The following is a 13,347-nucleotide window of genomic DNA, read 5'->3' as shown; positions in this document are numbered from 1 at the left end:
TCCCAGTCTGGGAATAACAGCTGGTTTCACCCCACATCCTAATAAGCCCCCCTGTTAAAGCACACACTCATGCCTCTGGGGCTGTCCCACCACTGCTCCCAGAGCATTCCCCACATTGTTCCCTGTGAATACCCCCTACCCCCTCCAGAAAGGAGAAAAAAAAATAAAGGTAAATCTTTTTCCTCTCCACAGGGCTAAGTGTGATTCAGCCTGTTACCATTCATTTGTGTCTGGCATACTGTCTGACATCCCACATGCTTCAGATAGAAATGAAGTGAGACTGAGATACAGTCACCAGTTTTAAATGTGGACGGAGCTGAAGGGGGAGGGGGATTAAGAGTAGTAACAGTTAACCTTGTCTGGTCTGGAAGCAGTGCATTAGCAGAAGGGCTGTAGGATTAAATTAAATATGCTTACCCAAGGTGTGTAACATCAGTAGAGCGTTTTCAGCTGAGAATGGAGTAGGAGGTCATGAGAGGTGAGATGCATAATATTGCCCAGTGTGTTGCATGCTGACTTTGTTTTGTGTGGGTCTACCTGCCAACATCAGTTAGTCCTCCTGCAGGTGAGGGAGAGATTATTTGAGAAGGAAAACTAACATGCGCAGAACCCAGCAGTGGCACAACATGAAATGAGGCAACCATAATTCCCCTGTTTAACCAATTATCTTTAGCTTTTTTCTTTAAACTTTTAACAAACATGCTGCACACACACTACAGTCTGAGTCAAATGTGTTCCCACACCCATCATTTCAAGGATGAGGTTTGACTTTCCAAGAGCCGTTTTCAGGCCATGATGCATGTTTTCTTTATTAGGCTGGGTGTAGTTGTTACACCCTGTTAATGTAAATGCATCTGGCCGTTTAATGTGTCTACTTGTATCTGCTAGGGTTAGAGTAAACAAAAGATATACGTATTTGTATGAAAGGAAATTAAAAAAAAGATGAAGAGCAGCATACAAATACAGTGGTCAATGAATGAATATGAACTGAATTTGCTGCATTTAACCCTTCTGTGTTTTGCCTTTCAGCCTCCAACACATTATCGATAATCAGACCAGTCACTGGTTCCCTCTCAGGGAAGGTAAACCTTCCCTGCTTCTTCTCAATCATCCCGACCTCAGCACCAGTCATCAGTCCCAATGGTACGGCCATTTATAGCAGAGATTACTTGCGGATCAAATGGACCAAAATAGAGGGAGAAAAAGAATCCACAGTGCTGGTGGCACAAAATGGGGTCATCAAGATAGGTTCTAGCTACAGGAACCGTGTATCAGTCCCCAGTCACCCTGAGGATGTTGGTGATGCCTCACTGACAATGGTCAAGCTGCTTGCCAGTGATACGGGCACTTATCGCTGTGAGGTTATGTACGGCATCGAGGACACCCAGGATACAGTTAACCTCAATGTCAACGGTAAGACATTAATGATATCCTTCCCACATCATACTGGAATCACACAAAAGACTCTAAAATAACTTCCCCAGGATACTCTCTAAATGTAGAAGGGGGTTGCTGCAAGGGCTTAATAATAGTGAAATGCAATACAAGTGGTGATAGAAATGTAAACTGAGAACTATGGGCGCCCTTCTGCTTACTTTGATAGCAGCAGCTACCCAGTAGTTACACAGAGTAACCACAGTTTTCAGTTGTTCTTATTTTAGAGGCATGCCAGTTGAGACTTTGAGTCCCTGTCCATACCAAGTACTGCAGTGTTTTAATTCCAGCGTTCATCCATTCATCCCAGTCAGCCATTAGAGCCCAAAATGTGGATGACATTCCAGATGTTAGTATGGGCAAAGCAAAAGATATATAACCTCATGCATCCTCGTCATCTTGGGTGCCACCTCGTCAGAGGACATTTTTCTCCTTGGTGGGGCACTCAGTGGGTGTTACCAAGTCTTTTTTTTTTAACTTTTCCTTCACTGAGCAAAGACACAAGTCCCCAGTTTCCCTCATTAATTTTACACAAGGTTTAAATTATGTATATAATAATGCAACATGATTGCAGTGCCTCCAAGTCAAATGTTGTCTCCTTACCTCGTGCCATTATGTGTATTTTACATTTCCTCACTTGAGAGGTATTCTGGGAGGTAATGAGTCATGTTTTGGGGATGGAGAAAACATGGGTGGGGTAGGGGGACCCTAGGATAGTATGGGTTTGCTGCTTAACAATCCTCACAGCCTCTTTTCCAACTATCTGCAATGTTAATTAGGACTATCAATCATATCCTCTGCGTCTGTTTACTGTCCACAAATATGGGGATTTCAGGGCCATGGCATCATCAGCAGTTATCTTGTTCATTTGTGGTGAACTGAAGAGTATTTTGCTCATCCTCTTGGTTTATTGCAAAGTTCCTCCCTTCCAAAGAAGCTGAGAGATTTCACTCATGGTGTGTGCTTTATAAGACGTTTGCCATAATTTACAGCATTGAAATTACTCTGATCAATTCCAGATCACTATGTTAATGTTTGTATACAAATCCTTATTATGTTTAATTTCTGGATGGTCTTATTTTCTTCTTGATATTTGTTGTCAGGTGTTGTCTTTCACTACCGGGCGAGCACCAACAGGTATACACTGGACTACCAGAACGCCGTCACAACTTGCCAAAATATTGGAGCAACCATCGCTACATATGACCAACTGAAGGCAGCCTATGAGGATGGCTTTGATCAGTGTGATGCCGGCTGGATTGCTGACCAGACAGTGAGGTTAGCTGGATTTTAATTCTCTGTCGAATGTCATTTATTTTAAACAGCACTGCTTTTCAGTGATATATATGTATTTGCTTGTGTTCCAATGTGATACTAAATATTTTGGCACAAAGATTAGATGGTTTGACTTATGTATTATAAAGGCTCTTCCTTCCTTTTTCTGCATAGGTACCCAATTACAAAGCCAAGGAGCGGCTGCTATGGCAACCTAAAGACTAAACCTGGCATTAGGTCATATGGAACCAGGAAACCCACAGAGACCTATGATGTATACTGTTACGTAGATAAACTTGATGGTAAGTCAGCCACAAATTAGGCTTTTCTAGTTCTAAGCAATGAGGTGTTGTGTAGAGGCACTGACACACCCTTTGGTTAAAATGACTAAACCCCCCAATTATCACATTCCCAAAGCAAATTACTTTTACAGCTTATAAACTACTGAGGAAATACGCTTAATTGTTTTGTTTGAAATTCTTACTGGTGACAATGTGTTACCTTTTATAAATTTTGCTGAGCCAAACATTTCCATGTGTTGTAGAAAGGGAGTTAGGGTTGATTCTCCACCATGACAAAAATGTGATAATGGGTGTTTAAAATGTCTTTGGCATTGCTGATGGGAACTTCGCAATTCTCAGCCAAAACTCTGTTCATTATCCAGTATGTTACTGCTGATGGACTTAACTCCACTCAGAGACTTTAAGCTAAACTACAACCAGCCCTCTATGTAGTTACTCCTCTTCTCTGGGATGTGGACAGTGCAGCCCTGCTACACAAAACAATACAAACCAATTATATGTGAATGTCATAAGTCAGTATTGTCAGATTTGTGTTATTAGTGTTATGAGCAGATGTAGACAATAGAGTCAGCCAGAGAATCACACCATCCCACAGCCACCAGGGACATACTCTTCCACTTAACTCTTCTCACTTTATTCTGTATTCTGGGCACGCATACATCAGAATGCTCAACTCGAGAGGTAATTGCTTTGATTTACTGGGTGTCTCTTGGATCTTTATCGTGTGTATTATAGATGGTTACATAATAGACATTTCCTTGGGACATTGTGGTTATATCTGTATGCATCAGATTGCTGATGCACCACATTGCCATGGATATTCATTAGTGTCATGATGTTGATTAATATCAAACCAGTTTTCTCCTCTTTTCTTTTGAGAAGTAGATGAAAACTGTTTTTTTTTCTAAAATGAAACTTGTGGCTACTAATAACTTATTGGTAGTCATCAATATCATGTGTAATGGGTGGAAAATATCCAGTAAAATCACTGAACCATGTCTCTTGTCTGCTTTTAAGAGAATACAGTTCTGGGTGGGAAACATCTCCTAATCTCAGTGCCACTGTAAATCAATGGGATGGAACCAACTTGGGATATTTGAAAAGCTACGCCCAAGACTAACTGAAAACATATAGTCAGTCAGTCAGTCAGTCAGTCAGTCATCCTCTCTTGTAATGTTGCTTGGTTTCAATTTGGAGCTTGCTTTTCTGTAGTCTTTTGTTTATTCCTGAAGGCGAAAGCAAATATTTATAATTGTCCAGTGCAGTGACCATTCTGAAGGTAAGATCCTTACACGAACAACATGAAGGAAGGAAACATGGAGGGTGTAATCTAGTTCACTCACCCCCGAGGGGAAACCTAATGTCCTGAAGCACAGACGCATTCATTGACAGGCCAGGCACATTGTCTGCATTGCTATCCCACCTCAGATTAATATAATGAATGCACTACTGTTGTCCTAAATATGATCGGTGGGAGACATTTTGGGTCCATGCCCTGCACAGCTGTGACTTTCGTCAGCTGTTTTTGGGTTATGTCTTCTCTGAAAGGTCAAAATGGTCTTAAAAAATATCTGGCTTGTGATTACTACAGGCGATTTGCTTTTTTGTAGGGTTTTCATTATAAATGATTTAAAATGAAATGTGAAATGACTGTCCATCTGTTAGTGATACAGCACTGATTTGTTCCAAAGTTGGAAAGTGAATTAAACCCTCTGCCCTGGGTGACTGATTCTTAGAGTAATAAGATTTAGTTTGGTGTGGTCACTGATGATTTGTTGTCTCTTTTGCCTTTGACTTTGTGGTTCTGCATTTAATTTGTATTGCATTTTTCTCTCTTTGTTTCAGGTGAAGTATACTATGCCCCTGTGACCCATAAGATGACTTTTGAGGAGGCTCGTGAAGAGTGCAAGAAGACAAATGCTCTTTTGGCAACCCCTGGTCAGCTCCATGCTGCCTGGCGACAGGGCCTGGACAGATGTGACTATGGCTGGCTCTCCGATGGCAGCGTACGACATCCTGTTGCAGTACCCAAAATGCAGTGTGGGGGAGGTCTGCTCGGCGTTAGGACCATGTATCGCTACAGAAACCAGACTGGTTTTCCAGAACCAACTAAGAAGCTTGGAGCTTACTGCTTTAAAGGTAAACTCCCTCCCGGGGTCTTGCTGTTACTATTTAGCAGATTTACAGTATGTCATGGAACAAAGTGTTGCCTGCATATGGTGGATCATATAGGGTCTATGTTTATATTTTGGTTTATAAAAGACAGACAGTGACTGAATGCACACACCATTCACTGTCAAACCAGGCCTGGACTGTAAGGAGCTATGATCTCATCTCCTGCATGTATTCACTTCTGCTCCTCCACCCTTTGATTTTCTGCTTCTTTGCACCACTGTGCACTTTCCCACATCTTAATCAGACCAGCATTTTAAAATGTTTACAACCAATCTCATCTTTTGTCTATTGTTCTGTTCAATTTGTCTCTCTGTTTCTTGCTGTATGTATAATTTCACTGAAAACAACAACCAGAGCAAAGCAGAGGAATGATTTTCTTATGAGCATTGCGTGTTATGTGCCAGACTAGTCTCGAAGATTGCAGTGTCCAGTTGACCTCACTGTCTCACATTCTAGTTTCCCGCCCATTTCTGTGGCAACAAAATTAGCCTAGAGGAGGGTAAAATCATAGTGGTAAGCTCTGTTTACTTTCAAAGCAACGGACAGGCCAGTTCTTATTGTAATGGGGAGAATAATGACCAATAGTTTGCTTGAGAGTTTGTGAACAGTCAGCATCTGTCTGTGTTTTTTTTTTTTTTTATCTTTATTGCTTCCAGCTGTGCTAATCAAGGCCTCTTAAGCTTTATCCTTATACAACCTCACTGCTGATGTGAAACAAAGTACAACAGTAATTGAGTAATATTCAGAATATTTAGATTTTTAATTTCACATCCTTTGTCATGTTTATAAAGAGCCAAATTAATTGTAATCCAAAAGAAACCTGATTAGCCAAAGTGTTGGGAATGTAGAAATGTATTAATTTATTACTTCTGTAAATGTTTTTTATTTATTTATTTATTTATTTTTTACTTTCTTTGGACTTGCATGTAGGACACACTTAGTTATGCATGGACATTACTTCTTGTTGCAAACTGTGGTGATTACTGACCATGGGAAGAAAGAATATAGCTATGGACCTCTATAAATAGCGACACTTCATGGTTCACTGGAAGTTAGCAGAATTAGGCTGATCCCTCAAAATGTAAAGTGTTCTTAACTAATCAGTATCCCCAGGGCAAAGCCAAATGACAGATGATAGTCGCCATTTAGAGAAACAGCAAAAGTAACTAATACCACACTTGTCAGACTTTTTAGTCTTCCTATCTAACCCCCTCCCTTTTCACCTTTCTCCTCTCATTTCCGCTGTCAGAGTTTGCCCTCCGTCATTCTCACTTGTACTTATCAGAGCAGACATTTGGATAATGGACAAAGCTACTGCTGGACTTCTAAATTCAGTCATCCTTGGTGACCCCTGACCTGGCCTTTCCATCTTTACAAATGAGAGGTTGGATAGATAAGCCATCCCCTGCCTGGCCATTTACTGCCCCTGAGCCATGCTAACTCTCGAAGTGATAAGTCCCCATGGAGTTCAGAGGGCACACAAACAGGCCACCCTCACCTCCTGCTCTGTGTATTCCATGTCAGCTCTCTCAGTCATGTTGTATTTACGCCCCCCTCTAAGTGCTTTTCAAGTACCCTTGTTTGGTGGGACTCACTCCATCAGTTCCTGCTTTCCCACTTCCAATAATATCTCAAAAAAGAATTTATTATGTAAACTATTATGTAAAATGTCAGTCAGACTACACAGTAAGACAGGGAGAAAGGACGTAGGTGCAGAGGGAAAAGGGGGATAATTAGCCTGTGACTGGTCTTTGGATTGGCCTAGAGGAAAACAAAGGCCTCAGTAACAGCAACAGCTCAAATGCATCGGTGAGATAATGCACTCCCTCTTAGAGTATGCCCTTTTTTTCCTGTTAGGGAAAAACATGTGTCACACCTTACATCAGAGATAGTTCCTTGAAGAAAGAGGGCTAGTACGTAATAGCCAACAGCTGGCTTTACACAATCTGTCTGCGCCACCGAGGAAAGCTTTCTAAAGCTGTTACACTTCTTTTTATGGGTGTGTGTAAATGAGAGAGCATTGGGGGACAGAGGGGCAGGGAGGAAGAGACATGTTCAAGAGAAACACAAAGGGATTTACTCAGTAAAACCTTGAGAATAAGTAGACAGGTTCATTAGTGAGCATTTGAGAACAAGCACTGAGAGATGATGGGACTTCAATGATAGTACAAAAAATACGAAAAAACACTGAGCTATTGCACAGGGTGCAACAGAGGACAAAAATAGTCAGGGCAACTTTAATAAAACTGCAACACTTAATTCCTTAAAGTTTATATGCTGCTTAAATCCCATGTTACAGATGTGTGAATCCTTTCAGGCAGATCAGGAAATCTTGAGAGAAACATTCAAAGCGGTCTTGGTTTTTCATGGAAAACAGAACACTTTGAAAATCTGTGTCAAGCTGAAGACAGAATATCCAATTGAATCAGTAACAAGAGAAAGAGTATTAATACTGGTACCTTAAGATAATTGACTTTATTTGCCAACCACTGCAATACACATTAAAACTTGCCCTGTAACTTTAAGTAACATTGGTTCCACTGTGTCTTTGAAAACAGGGCATGAATTAATATTAGTGCTAGTTATAAACAACATGAAGAGTTAAGAGAGGAAGTCCTTCACATGAAGGTTTCTAGGAAACCTTTAACTCTGGGTACTTTAATGTCAGACTGTTATTGTAGCTGTGGTGTGTTGCTCCTTGACTGCTATTTGACTCATAGAGCGTGTCTCACAAACTGCCTGCCTCACATGCTTGCAGAGATTAAAAATACATTGTTTTGTAAATATTGTATTAGTTTTAAACATCATGTAGAGTATGTGCAACATATGATTCAAGTGCTTATGTGTGTGGTATATGTGCTTTTTGTTTTACAGGAAGGAGAGAGGTGATCAACCAGACTTCCTTCGTGGATGTGTCTGTGGTAGGAACCACCTCCATCAGCTTCACTGCCTCCATCCCTTTACTGGAGAGTAGCACTACTACGCTCAGCCCAACATCTGAAACTGTGTCAGAGGCAGCTGAATCTCCAGGCTCTCCTGTTCCTTCAAATGCCCCATCTATGTTCTCTACCAGTATGGCTCCACCTCGCTCGACTCCAGCTGGCCAAGAAGAAGAGTTATTCACCACAGTCGCACCCACCATCAAAGAAGAAGATGAGGAAAGTGATGATGAAACAGCCGCACCAGAGCCAGAACCCAAATACACAACAGAAAGCACTGATACCACTGAATCTGTGTCTGAGCCAGTCGAGGAGTCAGACAATCACTCGGTGATTGAGATCAGCACAATCCCACCTGATGTCCCCATACCGGAAGCATCTCTTAACACAGAGGCCATGTTTGCTGAAGGGAAGACTGAGGAAACTATTCTAGATGCTGGCATCACCACAGCGATGACCTCTGACCTCACCGACTCTCCAACAGAATCATCCGAACTGACCAGCGAGGAAGTGCTCAGCTCCTCAGAATCAACACCCTCACCCACTTGGCTTCATTCAACAACACCATTCCCAGATTATGAAAGTATCGATGATACTGAGACTTCTTTTTATGTAGAGAAACGTCCACCTGCTCGGCCACCCCAACAGGACTTCACATCCAGCCCATCAGACAGCACTAGTATTGTTGATGGAACAACAGTCCCCACAGCTGTTCCAACGCAACCCGGCAAAGAGGTGAGCCACCAGACAGACCTGCCAGAGATGACACCAACCACACCACAAATTCAGGATGTAGAGACAGCTGCTGTTGACTCCAAGGAAAAGACCACACCTGCAGCTGCGACATCCGCCACCATCCCCATCGACAGTGGATCCTCAGCAGAAGATGTGACATTGTCAATGAGTGTTTTTGATGAGTCCACCACTCGGCTGCCAGAGGACAGCAGTGACGCCCTGACAGGGGAAGACACAGCCACAGAGATCGGCACAGAGTTCTTTACATCCGCTCCCAGGGCTTCAGCTGTGGCCGACGCAACCACCTCTCCAGGTACAGTGGTCGCTGCTGAGCAGTCCGTCCGAGTGACCACTGTCATGCAGATGCAGAATGTGTCAGGTAAGACATCTCAACAATACAATACCTTGCTTTGATGGATATATAATAAAAATGTTTGTACAGTAGCTGGGAGTTGGGGGAGGCTGTGCTGTCCAGGGTGCTGAAGTGGAGAGACGGTCTGATTTTGACAGCTGTTGAGAATGTATAGTGGTCAGAGTAAACTGAGATAAAGCAAACACACCATAGGCATGTGTAGGACCTCTGTTGTTCAGGAGCTGGATGTTTTTGCTCAAATTAAAGTATTGTCCTTGTTTTTTGTATGGTTTTAGGCTGCTGAAGTTCATTTGAGCTTCAGTAACTTGCTCTGCAAATATAATATTTAGTGGTAATTGTAATCTACATATACACAAGCAGTTACAACACACTACTTCTACTCATGTTTGCTGCTTCCACAATCAACCAAGTTGAAGAGTTTTGTTTTCCGGTTCCCTCAGTCTCATGCTGATGTGTGTTCTCAGTGTGAGATTCTGCTGGAAGACTTTTTAGGCTTAAGACCTCCTTTCTCGGTCCAGATGAGCAGATGTCCTGATAATTATTTTGATACAGACAAGCAAGAGAAGATGGGAAAGACAGTGAAAAAAGATATCAAGAGACAGCAGTAGGGAAAGAGTGGGGTCAGGACCACAAGTTTTAAAACTCAACATAAATTATACATTACTAAGATTGCAATAACCTTTACACAAACACCTAGTATCAAATTTCCATCTTTCAAGTACATATGAAAATTGCAATCATAAATCGGTTTATGTTCATGTTATAGATAATTATCTAATATAGTTTTACAATCTATTTAGTGTGTTTTCAAAGTGTTTCTTACACTGTGACTTTTATACTGTGTCATCATGTCTGTATTTCTGCTTATTTGTGGGATAACTTAAATGTTCCTTTTTGAGTTATCTCAATTATTTTACTGTAGACATGACTGGGTTAAAGAAAACTGAGAAGTCAACAGGACATGATCTCACATGCATCAGCAGCTGCATCATTTTCTACTCCTTTAATTTGCTCTCCATCTGAGCTGCAAACATTGCCATGGTGACTCATTCCTTGTCCCTGAAGAGCAGCTCGTGCTGGAGGGAAGGGATCCAGCGAACTGGAAAGTATACAAGTGAATGAATTGGTCATTTGGCAGTTTTTGGAATTTGGTCTGGCTTCGTGGTAGGTATTAAGTTTGCCTGAGAGAGCAGCAGTCTGTACTCCAGGTTATACACGCTCAAACTGCTGGTGTGTTCATCGCCACTGTGTATATGCAGTGTGGTCAGTTTAGCTGCCAAAAGTTCTCCATAGCTTATGTGTTTGTGTGTGCATGTGCAGTACTGTATGTAAAAAAGATACAAAATCTGTCTGTATGTGTTGTGTGTGTTTATCTTGCAAACAACTATGCATTTGCAGTATTTCTCTCCTTGTGTGTGTGTGTGTGTGTGTGTGTGTGTCCCAGCTTACTAACAGCCAGCCTGGCAATAACAGAGGTGTGTTGGCAGTCTACCTGAGTAAGCACAGATGCCTGTCTTCAGTAGAGACTGAACACCACCTCAAGGTGATGTCATTGCTAACACAAAGTCTCCCCACTCTGTGAGGACAGCTGGAGGCTGCCTGGTGACCAAAGTGGGTGATTATAGCTACTTTTACTGCTACATCATGTGATGTGGCTCAGCTGAGGCACTTGACATCTCTTTCTGCCCTCCCAGTTTGTATGGGAAAAGCTTGTGGAAAATATTGTGTCAGGAGAGGCGTGTTGTCTGGCTACATAGTAACAAAGTGCACAATAATCTTCTCAGGATGAGAAAAAAAAACTGAATGAATGAATATGTATTGTTGTCCTAAACATGTCAGTGTTATAGTCATGTGAACAGTGCCCATGATTAATTGAAGACAATTAAACCCAGAGTTTGCCAAGTGTTTGTATGACATGTTATGACTTGCTGAAATATTGATACTCTTAGGCGTGTTCAGCACAAATGTCACAAAACAATGCACAGAACCACCAGCAGTACATACTTACTGCCATAAAACATCTATTTAACATTCACTTCACTAACACTTGCTTAACTGATCCTTAATGGAAGAGGCTGAGAAATGGGAAATGTGCTAATTCGCTTTCTGTCAGTTTTTGATGCAAAGACTGATAGTGCTCTAATGTTTGCATAATAAATATAAGACTACAGCTAATGAGTCTTTTAGCTTAGGTTAGTACAGAGACTAGAAACAGTTAGCCTGATTACTTTAACATATTATAACTCATTTGTATGATCTGTACAAAAACCGAAGTGAAAAAGTTGGCATGTGTTGTTTTTAAATAAGAACGATGTAATGTGTTAATTAGTGAGCTTTAGAGGAGCTTTAGTGGGAGAGTGCAAAAGTCACTGCTGAATTTTGGCTTTTTCTTTTTTTTAGCACTGTAGAATGTTTTATCATCTTCAATAAACAATCTTCTTCCAATTCTAATATAAATTTAATATGTTGATACGTTAGTCAAACATAAAATGTGGATGGTCATAAGCTCGTTGCTTTATCAAGTTCTCCATCCTAAATGACCATACAGGTAATCTGTATGGCCACTAGAGGTCACCTAACCAGAGGTGTAGTGCTATTTTTTGCTGGAGTGCACCTATAATGTGAACGCATGCAAGCATGTGCACAGTTAGGTTGTGGCTCATTTCAAAGATTAAAGTAACCACTGTTCCTGCGGTGGAAAGTTGACATACATTGGTCAACTATTAAAAAAAAAAGATCACACACAAAAAAAAAGAATAATGAATCACCTAAAGCTGATTGCCAGCTGTGTTTGTGCCCACAATAAAGACAAGGGTGGCCAGTGCTTCTGTGTGTTATTTAGAAAGATTTGGACATTCATGTTTAATGTGGCTTTGGGAGCTTCAGCACAACTAACTGCTGCTGTGAAATGGAGGGGATTAAAGGGAAACGTCTTTACGTTTATGCACATGTGTGTATGTGTGTGTATGAGAGAAAGAGAAATAGAGGGAGAGAGAGAGAGAGAGAGAGAGAGAGAGAGAGAGATAATATGTGTGTGTGTGTGTGTGTGTGTGTGTGTGTGTTTGGGAGGGAGGTCAGGTGGGTCCATTACCTGAGTTCCCAGGCTTGACCTGGGTTTTTAACAGGTGTCTGTCTGCAGAGCTGAGCTGGTGCAGGTGTTCTTGGTTGCAACCAATAATCTTTCTGAATCACTGTTTGTGGGAAACAGAGAGAGAGAGAGAGAGAGAGAGAGGACAATGATCAGAGAGAGAGGTAGCAAAGTTTATAAACTAAAGGATTTTAAGTTTTGTGTGTGAACAATCTTTTCCTACTCTTTGCTTGTACTATATAATGTAAACACTAGTAAACAGCTCATGCTGAACAGGACCAAACTGTTCATTTTAGGATTAACACAGCTCCACCTCTTTTCTTTTTGCCACCTGCTCTATACATAATTCCAGATTTGTCAAAGGCTTGACCCTTTGGCGCTCTCTCAAGGCTTTTTTTTGTTAATTATGGGGATGCAATACAAAACTGGAATGCATATTGTTGTAGGGAGGAGGACAGCCACATGAGGTACAGAGATTAGGAAGATGAAGGGTTGTTGTTTGGGCCATTCTTCATATGTAACATGTTCCTTTCTTTAAACAGGTTACAGAGACATTCAGTGATTGTCACAAGATGGTCTTAAAGAGAGTGGCATGGACTCAAGACCCTTTCTTTGCTTCAAATGTTATGAATGGCAACTATTAGTTTCACTAATTAACTTCAAAAAACAGCTTGAATATCTTGATAGTTTGGTTTTGTGTGGTAATTCAAGGCAACTGTCTTTTAGAGGAGGTGGATTATTTCCAGCCAGACAACATCTTGTTTATTTATATGATTACATAAACCCATCTGAGGCAACATAGCGTAGGTAGATGATGATAACATTGCATGGTGTAAAGGGAATTGAACGCCGCTTCTGTGTTAGACTTAAAATTATGAGCAGACAGCTGCTGACATCTGAAGTCACTTAGTCTGTGGACCTCTATTTGAAAAATATACAGGGAGCAGGCACAGTAACACAAACACTCCCAAAACACAATCCTACCCAAATTAATAATACTACTGTATTTGTTAGCTTTATGAAGGT

The 13,347-nt window shown here is 41.2% G+C and overlaps 1 protein-coding gene across 1 annotated transcript in view; it reads left to right on the top strand.

The window, feature by feature from the left end:
• The window catches only part of LOC139624765 (uncharacterized), a 39,634-nt gene that overhangs the window by 696 nt on the left and 25,591 nt on the right, over window positions 1–13,347 (top strand). Inside the window, exons 2-6 of the mRNA XM_071484141.1 lie at window positions 1,030–1,413; window positions 2,538–2,712; window positions 2,884–3,011; window positions 4,857–5,150; window positions 8,061–9,239. Of these exons, the coding sequence (XP_071340242.1) occupies window positions 1,030–1,413; window positions 2,538–2,712; window positions 2,884–3,011; window positions 4,857–5,150; window positions 8,061–9,239 (2,160 nt within the window). The remainder of the gene's footprint in view (window positions 1–1,029; window positions 1,414–2,537; window positions 2,713–2,883; window positions 3,012–4,856; window positions 5,151–8,060; window positions 9,240–13,347) is intronic.

Source organism: Trachinotus anak, unplaced genomic scaffold, assembly GCF_046630095.1.
Source record: "Trachinotus anak isolate AG129_WGS33_773 ecotype Australia unplaced genomic scaffold, CSIRO_AGI_Tana_v1 ptg000008l, whole genome shotgun sequence".
NCBI classification, from domain to species: domain Eukaryota; kingdom Metazoa; phylum Chordata; class Actinopteri; order Carangiformes; family Carangidae; genus Trachinotus; species Trachinotus anak.
The sequence above is the reverse complement of the archived record's forward strand: the minus strand, read 5'-3'. Positions and strand labels throughout refer to the sequence as shown.